This window comes from Corvus moneduloides, chromosome 2, assembly GCF_009650955.1.
Source record: "Corvus moneduloides isolate bCorMon1 chromosome 2, bCorMon1.pri, whole genome shotgun sequence".
Lineage (NCBI taxonomy): Eukaryota > Metazoa > Chordata > Aves > Passeriformes > Corvidae > Corvus > Corvus moneduloides.
The window spans coordinates 101,492,310-101,515,921 of NC_045477.1; the positions used below are offsets into that span (position 1 = coordinate 101,492,310).

The 23,612-nt window shown below is 35.1% G+C and overlaps 1 protein-coding gene across 2 annotated transcripts in view; it reads right to left on the reverse strand.

The window, feature by feature from the left end:
- The window catches only part of NLGN4X (neuroligin 4 X-linked), a 171,905-nt gene that overhangs the window by 51,138 nt on the left and 97,155 nt on the right, over positions 1–23,612 (reverse strand). For both annotated transcript variants that reach the window (XM_032100581.1, XM_032100580.1), the window contains one exon: positions 20,688–20,840. In XM_032100581.1, the coding sequence (XP_031956472.1) occupies positions 20,688–20,840 (153 nt within the window). The remainder of the gene's footprint in view (positions 1–20,687; positions 20,841–23,612) is intronic.

Consider the following 23,612-nt stretch of genomic DNA (forward strand, 5'->3'; position numbering starts at 1 on the left):
GGAAGTATGCAATGACAAAAAATATCAACCGACCTACATGAAAAAAAAAAAGTGAATTGAAAAGTTGTTTCAACTCAATTTTGCAGCAATCCCTTGCAGGTTTAAAAGTAGATCTTTACAAAACACTAAAATGGCTCTCTGGATGAATGAATCTTCCATAATTGCATCCGTGGAATTAGAGGCTGTTTAGGTTTGGGGTTTTTTTCCTTTTTTTCTAACAGTGAATTCCCAGCATTTATTTTATGGATATAGATGTTAATGAGACTGAAGTAGACGGGAAACATTTTGCTGGATCAGAGCCAACTGCTCAGCACCTTACAGAACCAGGTGACAAATTAATTTATTTGCTTATTGAGCCTATAATTTTGAAAAGAAAAGCTTTATATCTTTATGTGTAGATCATCTAGTCATATTCTCTGACATAGCTGACTATGAAACAGCCTTGGAGAGAAAAAGAGAACAATTTTCCTTATGTATATTCTTGTGTCTACAATACCAAACATTTCTTGGGCCCTGCCAAGCCCAACAGTCAGTTCTAACTTCTGTGTGGCACCATTCTTTTCCTTTTGATTAAGTTGTTATAGAGCTGTTGACATTTTTTAGTATTTAAAAGAAATAAAATAATATAATACAATCTCAGAAGTTCAGTGTATTTTAGACCAAGTCATTATTTTTTGGACAGGAGTTTTGCTTCCAGTTACTAATTTAAAATATTTTTCTGCAATTATCTCACTATATTTTCTGTTGTCTCCATTCTCTTTTAGGGGTTTGTACCCAGCATAGCTGCAAGAGAAATACACAAGCCCATATAAATGTTGGCAGTATCTTTCACTGCATTTTTATGCATAATCCTTCTCCCTCACTTAAACAATTCTTAGCTCTTACAAAAACCCCCAACAAAACAAACCCACTAAAAAACCCATACAAAGGAACCCCAAAGAAACAAAATATTAAGTTATCTTTTAAAGAACTTTTTAAAAGAAGGGTGCTTGATTTCTTTTTAAGTGAATCAAATAAATTTAAGTATTTCTGTAAGGAACATAGTCTTTTTTGTTTTCCTAGTACAGTCAGTGAGATTTGACAGCTCTCCTAGAGGAAACTTCACCTGAACCGGGCTCCTGCTCTGGAGCACTCCCTGAAGGAGTCTCTTTTCCTTGCTAAATACTTACTTATTACAGAGCCTGCTGAGAAAAGGCTTCTGCTTACTTCACACCCTCACTGTTTTCCAGTCAGCCCCTGGCTATAAAGCTGCTGAAAGCCATAAAAGGCATCTAAAAATGAATCATGATTCATGTTCTTGGAAACACCAACAGCTCTCATTTTATGGGAGTACTATTGTTCATACTTCAACCCTTTGGGAGACATAAAGAATAGAAAGATTTTCTACTAGAACCTTAGATATATCCATAGAGAAAGTAAAAATAAAAAAGGATGTTTCAGAGTTTTTCTATTTACTCAGCAGCCATTTAAGGGCTCAGGACCCACCTATAACTCACCTGTCCTCTGTCCTGTCAGCAACCTCTTCCATGTAGTGTTGTTCCTAACTTCAGTTGTGAGACCCAAGACCTCAGCCATAGTTCATTCACATCTACCATCTCCTTTATTTTAAAGGACAAGGTGCCATTAAGTATCTTTAACATGCACTTCTCCTTGGATTATGTTAGATTACTCTTCTGCTGTTAGTTCCACTCAGTGAGATATGACCAATCCTTCACTCTTCTTGGCTAGCATGGAGATCAGCTCATGTGGTTATCTATGTGAATAAAGCATCTTGGATACACAACAGAGTACATTCTTCAGGGCAAGATAAAGGGATAAATTATATTTTCTACTAAATGAAGGAAAATTGTAAGAAACATGTCATTTTACTTCTTTCTTTTTAAGCTGTAATATTCAAGCAACCACAGTCAATATTCATAGCACTAAAGAAGACTCAAATAACCAACTTTTCTCTTTGTGTTTATATAGCATGTGTTCTCACTGGTAACTATTTAGTGTAGTTTGTTGCATTTGAAGGCTTGGATTAGATTTTAGGACATAATCTGCACTCAGTAAGTAAGGCTCAATAAACATTAGACCAGAATCTAATATATCGATTCAATACATTAAATATATAGAGATTTTGAAAAGGACATTTCTTCACTGTATTTAGACGCAATTCTCTTCAATTTGATCACGAAGACATTAATGAACAAACGAGCGTGTATCAAGTTCTTATTCAAGCATCACGAACCACTACTTTGAATAGTCAGGACTTGGTATAAACACAGCTGCAATAGTTTTTGTTTCTCTGTTCCATGACTATAAAAAAGTTCTGTCTTCTAAAGGCACCACTGAAATCCCTACTTCTTCCCCCCCAAAAAATGTGCAGTTTGATCCTTCAACTTTGTGTTAGCATTTACATGGGAAAAAAAAATAAACTTCCCAAAATTCAGAAGATAAGGTAGTTTATGGCAAAAAAATGCAGAACTATTCAGAATGTGCTTAGAATGCATTTTAAAATGATTAACATATGTTAATGCACTGATCTTTTGTACACCAGGAAGTATATAGAACTGGTTTTCATCAATAAGTCTACTTGCTAATACCACTGAGGAATGTACTGATTCTCCCTGCATGAGACACTGCTCTTCAGAAACAGGCAACGATTTTTCCTCTATTGGTTTTCAAGGTCTTTGACAAGACTTTCTTCTCTATGAGTAAATAAATGTATGTTATTTCAGTCGATTCCAAAATAATGACCGTGGTATTTGTAAAAATTACATATCTATCTGCATACAGAAGGTAGGCAGAGAAATAAAGAAGTGAAATTTGAGCCCAACAAACTGGGTAGATAAGGATTAGAATCACTCAAGAAAAAATATTACTACTGAGAAGCAGACATAAAAATTCCATTTTCCACATTCGTGCAACACCTAGAACTTGCTTACACAATACCTAGATTTAGTTTTAATATTCTTATCTGAAAAATGTTCAGGAGAATTCAGAAGAGATGATTTAAAAAAAAAATATAAGTACCATTTAAAACAATGTAATTAGACAATGGAAAATAAAGAAATCTCTCAAACATAACTAAACACTAGTACAGGCATTATTTTAGAAAAGTTAATACAGAAGAAAATATATGCATGTATAATGTGTTGTTATTTATTTATTCCTTCCTTTAAGAAAGCTGTTTTGAAAGAAAATAGTATTTATTTATTTTTAATGGGCTCTTTGTTCTTGGCACAAACTATGGTTTCCAGATCAGACTATTTTCTAAACACACGTGGTTGTCAATCACATCACAAGGTCTTTTACTGGGCAAGTTAGATGTCAACTTAGTGATAGCCACATGCACAATACCTCTATCACAGATTTTTAGCCCTCCCTTCAGTGTACACTTAGAGCTTCCATTCAGATATTCTTGTTGCTCAGCCTCTGTCATATAAAAGCACTGAGGTTTTAAATAATTAAGCAGTTACAAAAAAACCAAATAGGAGGCAACATGCATAGTAACTTAAAGGGCATGATATTAAAAAATAAGTTTAAAAAGTATAAATACTTAATAACTAACAATTGGAGGTCCTTTCATCTTAAGCCTCATGACCAAATTCAGATTCTATTCAACGTGATGGTTACCTAGTTCAGATTTGGTGGTGTCTGCATTTTCTTTACCTGGCATCTGAGTATTTGCTCTGCTCCTGGCATTCAAGTTTGCTCTTTCCCACTTTACTTGTAATTCTCCTATTGTCAGAAGCCAATCATCATGTTGAACATAACTGTCCAGCCACTCCATGTGCAAAAAACACAGCGAGCTTCAGAAAATGATTATGGCACAATGTGCAATCAGACCTTGAAACCATGTCAAAGGTAACCTTCAGCCCTTTTGTCCTTAGGCAGTATTCAAGAAACGTTTGATGCTCACATATATAAAACAGTCAGTTCTGTCTAAGAGGATTTGAATGTGATTCCTAGGTTATCAGGAAGAACAAAGATACATGGTATAAATAGGAGGAATGCATGAAAGTGATCAACTTAAGGAAATATGACATTTCATGTCCCTGCATCAATGGGTCAAAGATTACCGCTTTATGTGGCATAGGAGGTAGAATACACCAAGAGGAGCTAATGGATGAAAATATCTGCAACTTTTTAAATTTTCTTTTTTGTTTTGCACTGCAACTGGTATATCCACTATTTAACATGGTCTGAGTATTACTTTGAAAACACTACACAGAGTAAATATATGCACTGAAATAAAGTAAGGCATAGTCAAGTCTACAGAAAAAGAAATCAAACTGTTTCAAGGATATCTTTTCATTTTCTGCAGGCTTTACATCCATGGTCATTTTGATTGCATTTGAGTAAGCACCTTTTCAGGGGCACAACCTACCTGGCACCATTAGAAGACATAAGAAATATGACAAAGTTACACCAGTATCTTTCAGAAAAAGTCATAGAAGCAGCAGATGATCAAAGAATCTGATGAACACATTTCAGCTCACTTCTGTGTCAAAGAACTACCTTTCCACAAACATGGGTTGCACAGTTTTTAGAAATTTATATTTATTATATTGGAAGCATCTGAGAATGGGACTCTGATCTATTCCTTTGATGGTTTTTCTAAACTTCAGGCTGCAAACACCGTTCCTATTCTCTTGCATATGCCAGTTCTTATGCTTATGCAGCCATAAGTAAAATGGATTGATGCCTTTTCCTGGTCTTAAAATCAAGAGTCATACATGGTTAGAAGGGGAAAAGGGATTTTACCTTGGTATTTATTTTAAGGATCCTTAGGTGTACACGTCCAGGTCATGTGCATCGAGATGCACCCCACCGAATCTCTCTCTGTGTCCGTGTCTCTCCTTTTTCCCCCCCCCCAACATTGGGTATAACATTATAGGCTTTACTAATTAGCATATCTATCAAAGATTCCCCTATGAGAGGCTCAAGTGAGCCCCCCTCCCCAAGGAGCCTTCCCCTGGCTGGTTCTATCTTGGTTTACAGAATGTGTTCTGGAGAGGACTTTGGGGTCTGGGGCACACTGATTCCTAGCTATGAAGCTTCTAAAATGTTTAGTCTCTTAGCTTGACAAACAAGTCCAAGAATGTAGGGAAAAAGCACTAGGAATACAGAAGTTGTAAAAAGGTATAACAGGCGTATAAAAGAAAAGGCAAAAATCTTCTTGGCATCAGATGAGTTTGCTGAAGTCTACAACTATGATCTGCAGAAACTGCTCTAAATCAGATCTGTGAAATGCTTTCCCTCAGTCCAGAGCTGCGTGTTTTCTAGAACGGATTAAAGGAAAGAACTTTACCTCTGATTTATTCATCACACAGTTCAAGGCAAGTTCTCCCAGATTCCTATCCTGTGTCCTTATCTATCATTAAAAGAGAAATGGGAGAAGGAAAAATTCAGTGATCAAAGGTTGTTTCAGGGCTTTCAAAGTCAGCAAACACTTAATATGATCTGAAATTTCCAGAAAAAGCCATGACCAAGCTATAACTCTAATTAAAGATGAATACAACAACAATAAAAAATAATATGGACAGAGCAATTACTATTTGAAATTGCTATTGTTGAAAGAATTGAGAATCAGGAGTTTTGACTTTACACAAGACCTCAATCTTACACTTCAGGCTGGAGGAAGCATTTTTGTGGGGTTTTTTTCCCCCGAGCAAAACAGTGAATAGTGTTAAATAAATTCCTTAAGTACTCATCATTTTGGTTAATTCCAAACAGAATAGTTGTTGGGATTCAGTAATTTCTTGGTTTTACAAGATAACAAATTGTTATCTTTGCACTAGTCTTAGATGCTTCAATACTTAAAGTGCTAGTTTAAGGAGGAAATCTATTTTACAGGACAGAAAAGAGTCAGTGCCCTAGGGAAACATCCATGCAAGAAGAAATTTCTTGTAACAGCTGCTCTTAGAAATGTTTGACCTTATTTCAACTGTAGCAAAAATTAGGGAACTGTGTAAAACTGAAAAAAAAAAGTGTAAAAGTAGCATAGGAAGAAATTAACATTCCACTCAATAGTTCTTCCTTTCTTCTCTGTTATCTTGGCTATTAGAATCATCATTATTTTAAAGGCCAGTATTTTAATAATCACTGTATCTGCAAACCATACATTCTGCTTAGCAATATTATCTTATTTTGAAAGATAAAAATTTAAAAGATGCCACAATTTAGGATCACAAGAGATATAAAGAAGTTAGGTTCCTTTTTTAACTAGTCTATATTTTCCTAAAGCCATTTGCTTTTATATACATCAGAGGACATTCATTAAGAAATGGCATGATTCACACCTGCAATTTCTCCAAAACTCGTATTTTCTTAATTTAAAAAATGTATGATTGTTTAAAGTAATAAAGGCTTATTATTTAAAAGAGGCAATATTTATCTATTTCTTACTAATTTTGTAAAAAAAAAATTTCGGAGTCAGATAAGCACCCGTTTTATACATAACAATTTGAACAAGAAACTATGTAGATTCAAGAAAATACTTAGTTTTCTGTTTAGTAACTGAAAAGGATGGGAGAAAGGCAGAGAAAGATTAAAATATTTCCATTTGTATTAAAAGAGTATATTTTCTTTGCTTGGCAAAAATTGAAAACTTCTTAAACTAATTTCCTGTTGAATTAAATAATCCCATATGGTATAAAAGGTCACCTATGGATACATTAATTAAAACCAAAATAAATATATGTGTTGGTTTTGACTAGGATAGAGTGAATTTTCTTCACAGTGGCTGGTATGGGGCTGTGGTTTGGATTTGTGCTGAACAAGCATTGATAATATAGAGATGTTTTTGTTATTGCTGAGTGGTAGTTACGCAGAGCCAAGGCCTTTCCTGCTTTTTCTACTGCCACACTGGGGTGGAAGTTGGGGGTGCATGGGAGACTGGGAGGAGGCAGAGCCAGGACAGGTGACCCCAACTGAACAAAGGGATATTCCAAATCATATGACATCATGATAAGTATATAAAGTGGATGAAAGAAGGAGGAAAGAAGGAAGAAGGGGAAGGACATTTAGAATGATGGCATTTGTCTTCCCAAATAACTGCAACATATAATGGGTCCCTGCTCTCCTGGAGAAGGCTGAACACCTGCCTGTCCATGGGAAGCACTGAATTGATTCCTTGTTTTGCTTTGCTTGTGTGTGTGGCTTCCTATTAAACTGTCGTTATCTAAACCCATGAGTTTTCTGTCTTTTACCCTTCCTGTTCTCTCCCTCCTCTTACAGGTACAGGAGTGAGTGAGTGGCTGACAGGGACTCAGTAGCTGGCTGGATGAAACCACAACATATTGAAATCCTCTTTTTCAAAGGGAATTGACTCTGTCCATATCTTTTGTGTTGATCATGTAGAAGGTTTCTATAGCAGCTGTTTTCAAATAGTCATTACTTATTACAGAATGTACTAGCCCAGCATTCAAAGAATGACACTTGAATTCCCCACTGATCTTCTGAATGTCTATGAAGTTATCACCTCTTGCTACTTCACTACGTCTGCTCACTTTCTACATGAGTACACACATATCGCTGTGAGGAAGCTCAGTAAACAGCTTTATCTAAGATGATGTAGTCTGATTCCTAATCCCCTGAGTGATGCACAAAGTTAAGAGTTTTGCTTAAATAAACCACTTTAAACACTTTTTTGTCTTGAAGAGTAAACTCTATTTGAAGACATTTAATAGTATTCCATCTCAGAACCTCTGCAAAACAATAGAAGCAAATATGCAATAAGTTTTGAGGTGTCTAATGTTCAAAATTCTGAGTTTCCCCCTAAACTTTGGCTCACAATGTATTCAAGAAAACTAAAAATTAATTTTTATCTACAAGCACTGCTTCCTTTATATTTTTTTTTTGAAAGCTGAAGTTTTGACAGCACTTTCAGTACATCTCCCATATACTTTATTCCAAACTATTTTCTTGCATGCCTGGGCATGAGAGAACAATGCAACTTCCTACCCTTTAAAAGAATCTATGTATTCAGGATTCAATTTGCATGGAAAAACTGCCTACAGTTCTTAAACCAATGTTTTGGCATGTTTTGTAAATTTTGCAAAATGTCTCAATTGCTAAAGTACAGGTAGTTGCTTACAGGCAACATAACCAAATTTGTTTACCATCTGCCGGTCAGACTTGCCACATGCAGGATGTCATAAGTGATTTTGATTGATTTTGATTGATTATTCTATTTCAGGGAAATATCAAGAAACATAAACCAGGAAAAATGTAAAACAATCATTTAGAATACAAACTTACAGCACACTGAATTGGATGTAGTTTTTTGAATGCTGGTATAGTTCAAGACCATCCTGCAGATGTCCTTTACAAATTAAAAACATGGAAAGTCAGAAAATCACAATTTGCTTAGATACATGCTAACTTTTGCTATTGTACTCTTCAGTACAGGAACTTTCTCTAAACCTGTCTGTTTAAATCACATTTTTAACCAATGCTATGTGGTAGTGATCAGTGTGATTAACCAAAGACCCTGCTCAGAATTTTTTTATGCAGCTTTGTTTTTCCTATTAGCAACAGTAAGCATGTTTCCTTTTACCAAAAAAGGGAAGATGCTCAGTTCTTTCCTAAATAAAATATATTAAATTGTAAATATGTCAAACTGTATTTGACAACATCACTAGTTCCTATTTTCTCTGCCCTGCCAAGAAGAATTTGGGGATGCTGGTAGGTGAGAGACTGGACACGACCCAAAAATGTGTGCTTGCATCCCAGAAAGCAAATAATATCCTTGGCTGCATCAAAAGAAGCATGACCAGCAAGCTGAGGGAGGTGGTTTTGTCCCTATACTCTGGTCTCTGGTGACACCCCACCTGGAATCCCCAGCACAGGAAAGACATTGACCTGTTGGGAGTGAATCCAGAGGAGGGCTGCAAAGTTGATCAGAGGGATGGAACACCTTTCCTATCAGGAAAAGCTAAGAGAATTTGGATTATTCATCCTGGGAAAGGGAAGGCTTCAGACTGACCTAATAGCTGTCCACAAGAAAGACAGAGAGGCACTGTTACAAGAGAATGAAGTGACAGGACAGGTGGCAACACTTTCAAACTGAGAGTAGGTTTAGATTAGATATTAGAAAAAAATTCTTTACTGAGGGTGGTGAAGGACTGGAACAGGTTGCCCAGAGAGGCTGTGAATGCCCCTTCCCTGGCAGTGTTCAAGGTCAGGTTGGATGGGGCTCTGAGTAATCTGGTCTAGTGGGAGGTGTCCCTGCCTGTGGCAGAGGGGTTGGAACTAAATGATCTTTAAGGTGCCTTCCAACCCAGGCCATTCTATGAATCTATGACTATATGATTTTTCTGACCTTGTCTTCTATTTACTTCTTCTTATAAATAGAAAATTGCATCGGTGATTCATTAGAATTTCTAAAGCAGGATCTCTCTATATATTATTTCCCTAAGACATCAATTTCGTTTCCCTTAGGCAGGGTATATCAAAGTCATGCAACCTGAGTACTGCCTTTGGAAAAAAAAATTAAAATGTGGAAAGGGTAAAATGTCACCAATTTAGAACTTCTGTGGTGACTGGTCTTTTTATGTTTCTAAATTTAATTCCTCTTCATTGAGATGACATAGAAGGTGTTTCCAGATATGAGAATTTTAATATATTCTCCTTTTAGGTACCATCTTTTTGCAGATACCAAGATGCAGGCAATTTGTCCTGGATGATTCAGCTATATAGCTAACTGATTACCAGACTGATATACTTCTTTGTTGGAGTGATTTTCTTCCTGTTATGATCTTTGCAAATGACTGATTCAAGTTATTAAAATAAAAGGAAGATCTTCTCTGCAGTAAGAGAAGATATTGTGTTTTAAGGAAAACAATCTGAAGGTGAAAACTGGATACCTTAAATTGAAAGGCAAAAGTCCTATTGATTTAAACAGCAGGAGGATTTCATCATGAATGTTAGAAAAGTTTGTCCCATAGGTTATTGAATATATCGAATGCAGTTATGAAGAGGAAATAGTAGTTCAAGGTCTGTGTTATTTTAGCAGGCATGCAAAATGGATTTTTTTCCTTCCCCATAAAGTTTCTCTTTCAGAAGACTGTATTTGAAGTAAATCTCTGGGATATTTTCTCATAAGTGTTGTCCATGTACATATGCTCTATGAAGGTTATAAGGGAGGCAAAGTATTTTTAATATAAACATTGCTTAGATAGTTGGTTTTTTTTTTTTTTAGATTTTTAAAGGTGCCTAAGAGATAAAACTTATTGAAAACTTAATTATATTTGTTGAAAAGTAGAAGGCTAGCTGGATTTTATTCCCTCTTATCAGCCACAGGCATGACTAGCTGGCTTCAGTAGGCACTATAAAGGTGTCAGTAAAATTAACTTGCATTTCAATTGAGCCTTGACTAGAATCACAGGAAAAAATGAAGATATATATTGGGAGAAGATTAGCTGGAGAGCAGCCCTGCAGAAAGGGAGCTGGGGATGCTGGTCAGCAGCAGGCTCAGCAGGAGTCAGCAGGGTGCCTGGGCAGCCAAGAGGGCAAACCTCATCTGGGGTGTATCACCAGCTGCTCAAACTGGACAGTTATCCCACCTTATTCAGCCTCACCGTGAGTACTGTACAGTTTTGGGCCCCATGATTTAAGAATAATGTCAAAGTCCTTGAATCCATCCAGAGGACAGCATCAAAGCTGGTGTCAGGGCTCAAATATATGAGAGGATAGGTTTTTCACAAAGGCCTCATTTTGCTTTCCTCATAAAATCACCAAATAATTTAAATTCTGCACTTCTGAAAAACAGCAGAAACTTCCATGCACCAAGATAAGTGATTGAAATGTTTTTTTTCTTTAAAACAGATTTACAACATTTGAAAGTGAAGATAAGAGCATTTCAGAACAAAACAATCTTGAGTCTAGCATTGTAGAGACCATGCGCATACTTATAAGCAGATACAAAGTGCAATGAGCTCCTGGTTGTGGTTGTAAAGAAAAAAGTAATTATTCTCCTTTCACTCTACTGCTATGAAAAAAACAAACTTTTTTTGTCAATCTGTAATCCACATTAACAAAAAAGAAAAGAGAAATCTTTTGCTTCTTTGAAAAGTCATCAATTGAAGCAATGTAATTTCTCCCAAGAGCAAGGGAAAAGTAAAGATGAAATTAGGACCTTATGAGTCATAGCTTCTTCTCTCTTCTATTTTGGGAGTACAACATCTGTAAGCTACCCTTTATTCAAGGATATTCAGAATTGAATTCCTTGTATTTTTATCAAGGACTAATCCAAGTCCTTGATTAAAAACAATTAACAATATAGGGCAGAATGTGTGTTTGATTGCTCCTACTTCCCCCAGTAAAATAAAAATGACATGTAGAAAGTGTAAGATTTTTTTGGTTGCTGGCTTGGCTTGTTACCCCTCTGTCCAAGAAACAGGAGTCCTGTCTGTATTTTTTGATAAAAAGAAAATGATACAGACGTTAAGAAGCTTTACAGGCAAATCTCCTAGAAGTTTATAGTAACTAAGTCATCTGTATCAAAACCATAAAGTTTTGATTACAGTATTTCTCCTTGAAAGATTCACAACAGAAGAAAAGTTTCACTGATTATGTCTTGCTGGAGACTAATACAATCCCACTGAAAGTATAAAGGCATTAATTATTTTTCATGATTAATTAGTCTCAATGTGGTACTTGGTTGTGGGCTAGACATTCTCTGTAAATCAATGTATTATTTGTTACCTTTTTATTTGGCTGAAATACCTTCTGATAGAAACTTAACTAGTCATTATGGGTGAGATCATAACAGAGACATAAGGCAGTTAGGTACCTACTTGCTTTTAAAATGTGGAAATATTTTCAAAGAGCACAAATATTTACAGTCAGACATAACTTGTTTTATATGGAACACAAGTGAAATGTGAAAAATCATACTTAAAAAATTGTTTCAAAAAGAGTCACACACCTAAGTAAATGTTAAACATTGATTTAACATTTCTAGCAGAAATTTAAGTATAAACTCATTCATTACACTTACAGAGATTGGTTTTGTTTCTTTATATGTCTAAGATCTGACTTTATGCAAATTAAGATTGTATGAGTGAAGAAACTTAGGTACCTTCTGGTTTTATTCCTTTCTCTTAAATTCTTCTGAAGTATAACTATTTATTTTACCTTTTCCCAGACCCCAAAGTGGGGATACTTTATTTTAGGAAAGATACATAATACAATCCACAGATGGTGTGAAAAATGGGGAGGAGAAAAATGGAAAATTCTTAAAATATTTTTTCCTTCTCAGTTTTTCAACAGTAATTTTATTACATCCTGTACTGCTATGCATTCTCTTAATGTAAGCTTTAAATGAACAAGTGCTATTGCAAGAGACTTGGCACTAGTGAAAGCCAAAAGAACACATTATTTTGGTTTCCTAAATGGAAATCATAACTTTCAATTAGAAAGCAGAAGTGAAAAGATGAAAATGGATGGCCTTTCTTAGCTGATAACCTTTACCTACAGATATCTATTGAAGGATGCACTTAACATCCATCACCAGAAAAGCTTTATTCATTCAATATTCTAAGATACTTTACAGAGGTTTTTGAACCTATTAAAGCAAAGATAAAGTTTGTCTGTTCAAAAATGGAAACTCCAAAACCACACTGGAAGCATGTCTTTAGCTCTCTATACTGTATATTCATATACAGTGTGAATAGGTATTGTAAAGCAGCAAACATATTTTGATCCTTCATTGTCTGCCAGGCTGTAATTGAAAGGAATTACATGGGAAGTATGAAATAATTCAGGAAAAAATACATTTGTTTTGTGCTATCCTTCCAAGAGCTGGTGCAATCATGCAACTTTTAACTCTTTTAACTACGGCAAGATGCTCCCCTGTCTCCTTGTGAGTAACGTAATGACATTTACCTTACACACACACTTCTGCCATTCTGATTATGTTAAGAGGCTCATTTCCAAGGGGTGGTTACGTTAAATTACACTTTACTTCTTTTTCTTTAATTCTAATTTCTGTATAAAATATTAACTTCTACAAAATGGTAGATTTAACATGAATTTCTTTTATTCAGTCAGAATCTTCATAATAGTATTAAAAGTATTTCTATCACAGTATCTTTCTGGATAAAATGTCCAGCACACAGCTGGATAAACACATCATGGATTGGTGAATAACTGGCTCACAGATCAGGCCTAAAAGGTCCTTTTACATTTTCTTGTAGCTTTTTTTTGGTTTTTTGTTCTGTTTTACTATATAGGCTATGATAAAAATTATTTTATAAGACCATTCCCTACTAGCTTAGTCAACTGGGTCAATCCATCAGTTCTGGAGAAAGTGGATTTTGTTGCATGTAGGTAAATGGAACTTTCTGTCAAAAGTTTCTTGCTAAATTCCACTTTTAACAATTACATTTAAACAATCAATATACCTAATTTTAGAAACTCTATGAGTGTACACATAGCTTCTTATGACACTGTAACTTAAGTATTTGTTGCTTCTGATATTTGAATTGGAATGGTCTCAACCCAGTGGTATATGGACAGACCGTATGAGCTGCATTTGCACAAATACAATTTTTGTGACTGTAATAATAGATTTAAAATATGAGAAAAACATAAGGTTTACGAAAAACAAACAAAAAAAGAATTAAAGATCAAATTGCAATGTCTACAAAAATATGTTGATAGCAGTGGGATTAACAGGTGTCATTCTGGGAATTTAGGAGTTACACCAAACTAGAAAATCAGCTATGAAAACTGACATTAGCTGACACAATTATTAGCCAACTGAGAATACCAGGGACCAAACTGGACAGGAAATCTGCATGAAGCATAAGTGAGGCAATGTCACGAAGCGTGAGGCAATGTAGTGAAGTTTGTATTGGCTTCAGCAGTGGAAACAGTCACAATAAGCTTAATGAGTCTAAATAAACCTCCTTTCTGTGTAAGCATGAAATTTATTTACTTAACCCACTCCAGCTCCTGGGTCATTCCCATGTTGTATTACCTCTGGCCTTTTCTACCAGGAGACCACCTTTAAGTTTCTTGTACTAGTGGAATCATACACACTGGAGGTAGAGAAGGGCTGTCCAGAGGCACAAAGGGAACAGATATCTGCATATCAAAATTTAAAATACAGAGTAATTCTGTTCAACAATGACACTATTGAAGATAAAGTTCAATGTCTTATAGAGTCTTGTACACAAGAATCTGGCCCATCAGGTCATATACTGCTTGCTTGATTTGATTACTGCTGAACAGGATAGAATAGAATAGAATAGGATAGAATAGAATAGAATAGAATAGAATAGAATAGAATAGAATAGAAAAGAATGTAGCTCAGTTGGGACTTATAATAGTCAAATCCTAAGCAGTTCATTCACAACATGCACTTTTTTAGTGTTTTAACTTGCACAACAGTTAGTCAGTGAAATAAAACAAGCTAAAATTCTCATAACTTAAAGATTTATGGAGCTTCCTTGTAAAATTGATTTATATTCCACTGCCTAATATGATTACTTATAGAGACTATAATTGCATGTGGATATAATTTCTACTAAAAGGGAGTCCAGCCTTTTCAGAGAGAGTACTTAAACGGGATGCTTATTGTGAAAAAGACAGATAGATGAGAGACAGTCTATTCTTATCTGCATGATTTGGAATTCTAAGAGGAAGAAAATGTTAAATTGCAAGGGGTCTCAGAAATGCTAAGTCAATTTTACCATTCTGAACTCTTAGCGTGTCTCATTTTACTGCAGTAGATGTTTCATTTAGCTCTGCCTTCCAAAATACCTCATTCGTATTTCTAGAATTCATCTCAGGTTTTGCATTTCCCATTTTTCTGAAATAAGATTCTGGCTTCCAAATGCCTGATTCATATTTCTAGAAATCATCTCTGTTTTTTTCTTTAATAGCTCACACAAGAATATTCCTCTTTGAATATGATAACTTTTTTGAAGATTGCTTAAGCTTCTCTTCAAAATGTGTAACACCGTGATTAAATTTAACTGCATAGAAAAATATTATAGGGCTTTGGTTTTATTGTTTTGAGGTTTTGTTTTGGTTTTGGTTTGCTTTTTTTTTTTTTTTTTTGGGAGGGTGGGTTGTCAGATTTACTTTTTGCTGTTACACAATCTAAACAGAGATTCAGCATATTGAAATCTCACCAGGAGACTGCTGATTCATGTCTCTGTAAAACAATACTAAACATAAATCCCTCCTTTGTATTTTTCCTGCCAACATAATACTGAAAAAAGCACTAAAAGAGTGCTTATAGCTGTATTTGAAAGATGTTGCTACTTCTAAAAGCATATCCACAAAGACTAAGAAGGTCGATAATAAAGAGGAATTGAACAGTATCTGGATTGACTTAGTCAGGTCATTCAAACCATTCAATTTTTTGTAATACTAGAACATAATTTTAATTAGGATATCTACTTTCCCTCCTGCTCTGATGAATTTCTACTATTTCTGTTAAATAACTCTGTAAATAGCTTTGGAATTTTGAAAATTAAACTCAGATTTTGAAAAACTCAAATGTATAACAGAAAAGTACTGTCATCCTACACAATGCTCAAAGCATATGGTGTGGGGTGGGTCTTCTTCTGTGTTTTACAGTATTGAAATTTTCAATATACAGGAGCACTGCCTCACACTGGGACAATTTAGCAATCTTCTCTAGCTCCAGTAGCATCTTCAGTCATCACTGTGGTGAGGTATGAGTAAAAACAGCAGTTTCCTAGCTGGGCAGAGCCAGGATCCTCACAAGCCTTGAAGTACACAAGTAATTAAACACAGGACAACAGCACTCCACTTCTCAAACAGTGCCCACTACAATAAGTAGTAGGAAAATGTAAATATTTTTATTGTTTTGCCCCAAAAGGATCTTATCCATTGAATGCATTTCGATAAATGGATATTTATGCTCAAAGGAAAAATATGGCCTTCTAAATAACAACCCATATTATCGCTGCATGCATTCTTGGGGATCTAGAAATTACAGGAAGTTCTAGAATTCAAAGGAAAGAGAGAGATAATTAGAAGTTGGAAAGTCCTGGGCCCATCTGTCTGCTATTTTGTCATGGTGCTACTGAGAGAGAAAGAGCGAGATGAGGAAATTATTCCCAGAGCATCTCTGCAGTCCTCTAAGACAGGGAGTATTTTAGTTACAGAAAAATATTGATCAGTGTACAATCTAAAGACATATTTTAGCCAGATGAAAGGAGAAAAGATACAGATGAAGCCCTTTGGCCCTATCATTCAGTTTAAATGTTTTATAACCCTGAATGTCACGATGTTACAGCTACATTAAAATAAGGGGTTTTCTGACGCAGATGTCTGTCTTTTCATTAACTTTACACCAGAATTTCCTGTTTCTCAATTGTAGCCATACTTTGGAGCAATGGAATCAGGGACATATGTCCTAGGAAGAAGATAAAGATGCTATCCAGATATGTAGGGATGGGATCAGAAAAGCTAAGGCACCGTTGGAGCTGAATTTGGCAAGGAATATGAAGACTGACTAGGAGGACTTTTACAGATGTGTTGCTCAGAAAAGGAAGATGTACTTCCCACAATAAATAAGACAAAAGAACTAGTGAAAAATGCCATGGAGAAGATCGAGGTACTAAAAATTTTTTTGCTCGTCAGTTTTCACTGGTAATGTCTCTTCTTACGTCTGTCAAATCCCCCAAACCTCCAGGCAGAGACTGGGGGAATTAAGTTCCCACCATTGTAGTAGATCAGTTTTCAGACCATCTGAGGAACATGAGCATACAGAAGTCCATAGGACCCAATAAAATACATCCCAGGTTCTTGAGGGAAAATAACAAATGTAGACACTAAGCCCATTTCCACCATATTTGAAAATCCAGGTAATCAGAGGAAGGCCTGTGACTGAGGGATATCACATCTGCTTTAAAAACCGTAATTAGGAGGACCCTGGGAAGTACTGACCAGTCAGGTTGCCCTCCGTGTCCAATAAGATCACAGAACTGATCCTCATGGAAGTTACACTGAAGCATATGCAAGACAGAAATGGAACTATAGACAGCATCACAGCTTCACCAAGGGCAAATCATGTCTGGCTAATCTACAATAATAAGAGGCCACGTAAAATAATGTGACTCCATCAGTGGCAAGCGAAGACCAAATGATGTTATCTGCCTAGATGTTTTTAAGAAATTTGATAAGATCCCCCATAACATTTTTGACAATAAATTGAAAAAATATGAGTTTGATGGATGGACTGTTAGATGGATATGGAACTGGCTGAATGGCCCTGTACTCAAAAGTTGCAGTCAACGGCTAAATATCCAAGTGGAAACCAACAACCAGTGGTGTCCCTTAAGGTTATTACTGGGACCAACACTATTTAATACCTTCCTTAAGGACATAGATAGTGAGATTAAGTGCACCATCAGGAAGTGTGTGGGCATCACAAAGATGAGAATTGCACTTGATGTGCTAGAAGGAAGGGATGCCATGCAGGAGGACTTCGAAAGGCTTGGAAAGTGGACCAGTGGGAACCTCAAGAAGATCAACAAGGCCAAGTGCAAGGTCCTGTACCTGCAATGGAAAAAATCCAGTATTTTACAGACCAGGGATGAATGAGAGGGCTTGGGGATAATAGCAGATGAAAATATTGGACAAGAGACAGCAATATGCGCTTGCAGCCCAGAAAGCTAATCACATCCTGGGCTGCATCAAAAGCAATGTGGCCAGGTTGGAGGACGTGATTCTGTCCCTAGTCTACTGTGGTCTTGTAAGACCCCACCTGGAGTGCTGCATCCAGCTCTGGGGTCTCCAGCAGAAGAAAGCCATGGACCTGTTAAAGTAGCTCCAAAGGAGGGCCACAAAAATGGTCAGAAAAGCTGAATTGGGACAGTTCAACCTGGAGAAGAAAATGCTCCTAGGAAACTTTATTGGGGCCTTTCAATATACAAAGGTTGCTTATATGAAAGATGGAGAAACTTTTAACCAGGCCTATGGTAACAGACAGGGGGGCAAAAGAAATTTTTTAGTATGGGGGGGGGAGGCACTGGAACAGGTTGCCTAGAGAAATTGTGGATGCCCCATCGTTGGAAGTGTTCAAGGTCAGGTTGGATGGAGCTTTGAGCAACCTGATGTAATAGATGTCCCTTCCCATAGCATCAGGGTTGGACTGGATGGTCTTGGAAGGTCCTTTTCAACCCAAACCATTCTATTTTTCTATGATTTGTATGTCTAAGATTGTCCAGTGACTATCTAGGCCCTCCTAATTTTCTATCTACTGCTAATAATGACGCACTATAGATGGAAAGAAAAAGAATTTTATGTGCCTCAAGAACAGTATTAACATTTATGGAGATTATAAGATCCAGTATTCATGTCCATTCAAGTGAATTTTCCAAAGGACTTTACCATTTCCAGCAATTCAGCACTGTGATCAATTTGATGTATAGTCCTTCATTACAGGGTGAGATAATAGTGATAGATTTACACATCTCATTGTTAATGTTGTCATTAACAACAGCTTTGTATGTGACTTTGTGCATGCACTTACAAATCAAATGCCATTGAAACACACCAGATTTACAGAAATATGACCTTCAATAACCCGGACTAGAAGAAATGGATACAAATATTGTCAATTTTCAAACTGTATGTCATAATAATGACACTACTTTTTTTTACTCTTATGAATAGTCATGTTTGTTTTCCACATGGTTGTTTCTCTGAAGAAATTTGTGTTTGCTTTTTTTCATTCTTTTTACTTATGAAGCAAGTCAAAAATACATGGAATGTGCCTAATATCTTCCAATGTCCAGGGAGAACCTAATGAGTTCTCAATGATCACATTTACATTTCACCCCGGAAGAAAAAACATAAATATGTTCATAAAACTCAATTCCTCTGATTTTTAAGTGTGTACACATTTTCTGAGTATCTTCTCTTTTTCCAATTCAAACATAAACTTGTAATAAAGAATAAATTCCCTAGAGTCTCAAAAGTTACATTTGCCACTGTTGAGAAAGCAATATTTAATATCAAATATAACATTGTATTTTTCCTAATCCATTTAAAATCCTGGCAATTATTACTTTTCTGTTTCTCATATAAATGTCTCTGTATTGTGCCATTTTTCCTGAATGCCACAATTAAAAAAAAATAGCATTCTGACTCTTTCTTCTATTTTGTTTTTTTTCAATGTAAATACATAAAATAGGAGTTCACCAATGCAAATATTGCACTTTCCCTTTAGATTTATAACATACAGAGGGACAATGAAACATTTTAAACCACTTATAGTGGTTTACACTCATCTGTATCCTTCAACAATGCTAGTTTTTAGAAATCAAGAGAAAACCGCTTAAAGAGATCCATTGAATAACCTTTTTTACAGATAAATAACTACTACCAAGTTTCTGGGTATACACATTGCTTGACAACAAAAAAAACAACAATTCATTTTCTTGTGTCTTGAGTTCTTCCTTTTTTGTCTCTTTTTTTTTGTTTGGGTGTTTCTGAGTACCAAGACTGCACACATAAATATATGAAGATATCTTTTTATATTTCTGGCTTTACATTTAAATCTGTTTGCATCATGGAAAAAATGGTCTTTTGTATTTAAAGAAGACTCAAAATCAGGGACAATTCAGTACTCTGATGAACTATAAAGTTGTTGAAGTGCAGGAACAGGTAGCTCAGCAAAAGAAGTCTTCTGTGTTCCAAAATAGTACACGCCATGAATATAGATCAGCTTTGTTATTAAGAAAAAAAGATCAAAAACCCTTGTAAAAAGACACACAAACAAAATTATTGTACCTTACCTTATGTATTTAAAATGCCAGAAATATGACCATTTGAGCAGTCTGTATGCTATTCTATACAAACTATAAGCTTTTTCATTAAGGTAACAAATATTTCCAATGTCTGCCATTATCTGCAAATTTATAAAATTTTGTTTTTCTATGGAAAAGCAGAACTTCAATAAATAAATTAACCTTATTTTGGATGAAAGTTTGGTACACGCTAACAGCCAGGAACTGGAATCACAGAGAAGGCAGCAAAGATTTTTGATCTGTTGTCATGGATCTAAGGTTATTTCATTATTCAGTCTAATGGTAACACAGGTATCTTTATAATGTCATTTATAAAGATGCAGCTCTTTTTTCAGTTTTAAAGACAGAAATATTGATTTCCATCAGTATTATAATTCATTATTATGGAGCTCCTTATATTTTTGAAGATAATGTCACTGTACTCCTTGAAGACTCTCAATTGCATATTACCTGCAAATTCCATCAGTGTATATGGCCTTTTATTTTTTGTATGTATCTCTAAAAACCAGTTTGCACAAAAAAATAATAAACACAGATAAATAGTAACATTTTCCTTCTTCTTGCCGTTACCAGCTGTTTTCAAATTGTGAGGACTCATTCTTAACTTTCTTCTATTTTTTTTTTTTTTAACATAGAGTAGAAATTATTTAAAAAAAAAGATATGAGTACTCAAAACATTAGACATTTCCAGTCATTTCTCTCCAAGGTGAAGGCAGCTGTCAAAAATATGTAGTTTAGCCCAGTTTCCATAAAAAATGGACAGAATTCAAAATCCATCATTGAGATTGTTCTGTTTTAAAATCAAAACTGAGACAAATATCTATGATCGATCAACGGAAAAATTCAGCAATCAAATATTTCTGTGTAAATATTTCAATGAAGAAAAGAGTCACTTACCTAAAACCCCCAGTCTGTAATTGATAGTGACAACAATGACATTTCCATAACTTGCGAGAATGCTGCCATCAATCATATTTCCAGTACCCTCCATGTAAGATCCCCCATGGATGTAGACCATAACAGGTTTCTTGCTGTTCTGATCATGAATGTCTGAAAAAATTCAAGTAAGGAAAACACAATAAAGTAATAAAAACATAAGGAAAATGACATTAGAAATTTTTAGCAATGCTAAAAATAGTCTTCATTATTTCCTATGTTTTCAATATCACCACCACTTTAACCAGCTAGGTTACACAGTTCAGGATCATCCTACAAGCCTAATATTTATAATTTGAAATTTCAAATACTGTTTCCTCTAAAATGTTCTCAGAACGCTTGAAATGCATTCTGTATTTCAAGAAATTGAATTTTAATAGAAATATCTTAAATCCTAAAAAATCAGATTATAAAAAATCTTGGGTTTTTGAGAATACTCTGATTCAAATATATACCAATTTAGAAATATGTGTGCATCTAATAATAAGATTATAGCAATGATCTATACTTTCGCATTTCTCATGGGACATAATTATTAAAATAATATTCCATATAGGTCAGTAAGAGATAATATCAGAAAATCTAACTGTTCTGGTAGAAGAAAACATTCCTTCTTTTAAACAGCCTAGGAGTTAACAAACAGCGAGGATTTATGTGAATTCATGGCCCAGATTTTTTGTGTTTAAATCAAACTATATCTTTTGTGTTGCACTTTTCCTAGTCATGGTAGCAGCTAAGCCTCAAAGAACAGCCTTGAGTTAATGGTATCGCTGATCTTTTGTATATACAGAAAATTCCTGACTACTTTTAAAAAGGTAAACAGCTGGGTATTTATTTCTAAAAGAAAGTTAAATTAAATTGAAAAAAATAAAAATTTCTAAAAGAAAGTTAAGTTAAATTGATATTCCATATTTCATAGTGAGTTATAAAGATATGCTAATCAATGATTGGGGTATATTTAGCACCAGATTAATCAAAAAAGTTAGTCTCCTGATGCCAGAGATGGTTCAGCATACCTAAATCTAGAACTTCTGTTCTCTAAAAAACAGGGGGAAGAGGGGCTAAGCTTCTTGATAAAGTAGAGGGCAATTCAGCAAGCTGCCATTAGATATAGGAATCTTACAAATAATTCAGTGTATCTTCATGGAATCAGCACTTCTTTCATGTATATAGCACAACATATAAGGAAAACCAGAGTCTCTGATTATTCAACTAGGTTTTAAAAAAAATCTTTTGGATAGGCATATATTGAAGAGTGGAGAAGGGAGGCAGGCAAAGAAAAAGCTGAAAGAGCTAAATAGCTACAGGTGAGGGATCTGGGTTTGAAAGCCTTCCAAACCTCTTCCCTCCCCTCAGGCTTATTAGGAAATACTTTGAAACACAAAAAGTTGATCAGCAATGAGGTACCAGATACTTAATGTTCTATATACGTGGAACTAATTAGAGCATACTTAAAGGTAAAGTTTGACTGTCATATTCCTATGTCTCACTTTTGCTTTACTCATGTGTATACACTACCTCAAATATCATAAATTTCCAGCTGAGTTCAGGAATGTCCAGGCTGCAAATTACACCTGTCTACTTGTCAGAGTTTACAGCTTATCATTGAATCTGCCTCCTTTACATGAAAGGATACATACTTGCATGTTGTATTTTAAATGTTGTACTATAGCAGCAGAACAAAAGTTTGTGTGATAAGATCTTTTTAATTGTTGTGATTATAAGAGTAGTACAGCAATTAAACAGATCATTTAAAGCAATGAGGTGCATTCTAGTGGATCTATTGGTTTGTTTTTTTATTATCAGCATTTTCAGCAAAGTACATAAAAGTGCTTCGTTTCTGAATGCACAGCTAAGCCCTCAAAAAAACTGAAAGCAGAAGAAATTGAATAACAGAATTATTTGTGTTGCTGAATTACCTTTTCCTTCTCTCCCCAAAGTCTCATGGCAAGATTTTTTTGTATTTAATCTTTTCTTATCACCCAGCTCTACCTCAGGGTTGAATCTTTCACTGCTGAAGTCAATAGAAGGTTTCCCCTTCCCCTTCAGTGGGAAAGTATCTTCAACATAAAGGAAATTAGCTCAATGATTTATGTGCTTAGCTAAAGTGGATACCCTTGTTAATAATGAAATCCTAACATTTTATAAATTTTAAAAAAGGCTGAATAATAACGTATTCATAATCTAATATTTATCTTTATTTTAAAAGTGATTTTGGTTTTGCTTGCTATTTGTCCTTTGCTTTAACTTCAGAATTTGGTATAGAAATGATAATACCATTATTTGAAAAAAGCATATGTCGCACAGAAATAGGATGGTATTTTATTATGGTATTTTATATATAGACAGAGTGGCTACAATAGACCTGAACTCCCAGGAAAAGAGGTGATAGTATCCTCACTGCAGTGTGTAAGTTTCGAAGGGAAACAGAGAGGACGTATGTTTCAAAGTTATTTGAAATTATGTCAGATAGGAGAAAACAGGAAAAAAGACATGGAATAACACTTCGGATCGGCCAAGCATGAGAGGATTAATAAACATATTGCTTTGAAGCCAGACCAATAAACTACCCAGGGCTGTTATCTTCTCATTTAATTTGAAAATATTTTTTTCCTAATTTGATAAATACATGAAGTCAAACAAAGTGAAAATGTAACTAATGAAAAAGAAGGGTGAGAATAGAGGAAGATTTCATGACTTCTTTCTATTTTGGTGCATCCTAAATAGATTTGTTGTTTCAAGGCAAGGAAAAAAAAATGCGTTTCCATCTGAAACTTTTTTGGGGTACTTCACCGTGAACTTCTAGCATTTCCTTTCAGGAAACCCAATCCAGCTTTGAAAGAAGTCAATGAAAATGATTGTTACTGATTTCAGTGGGAATGTGGT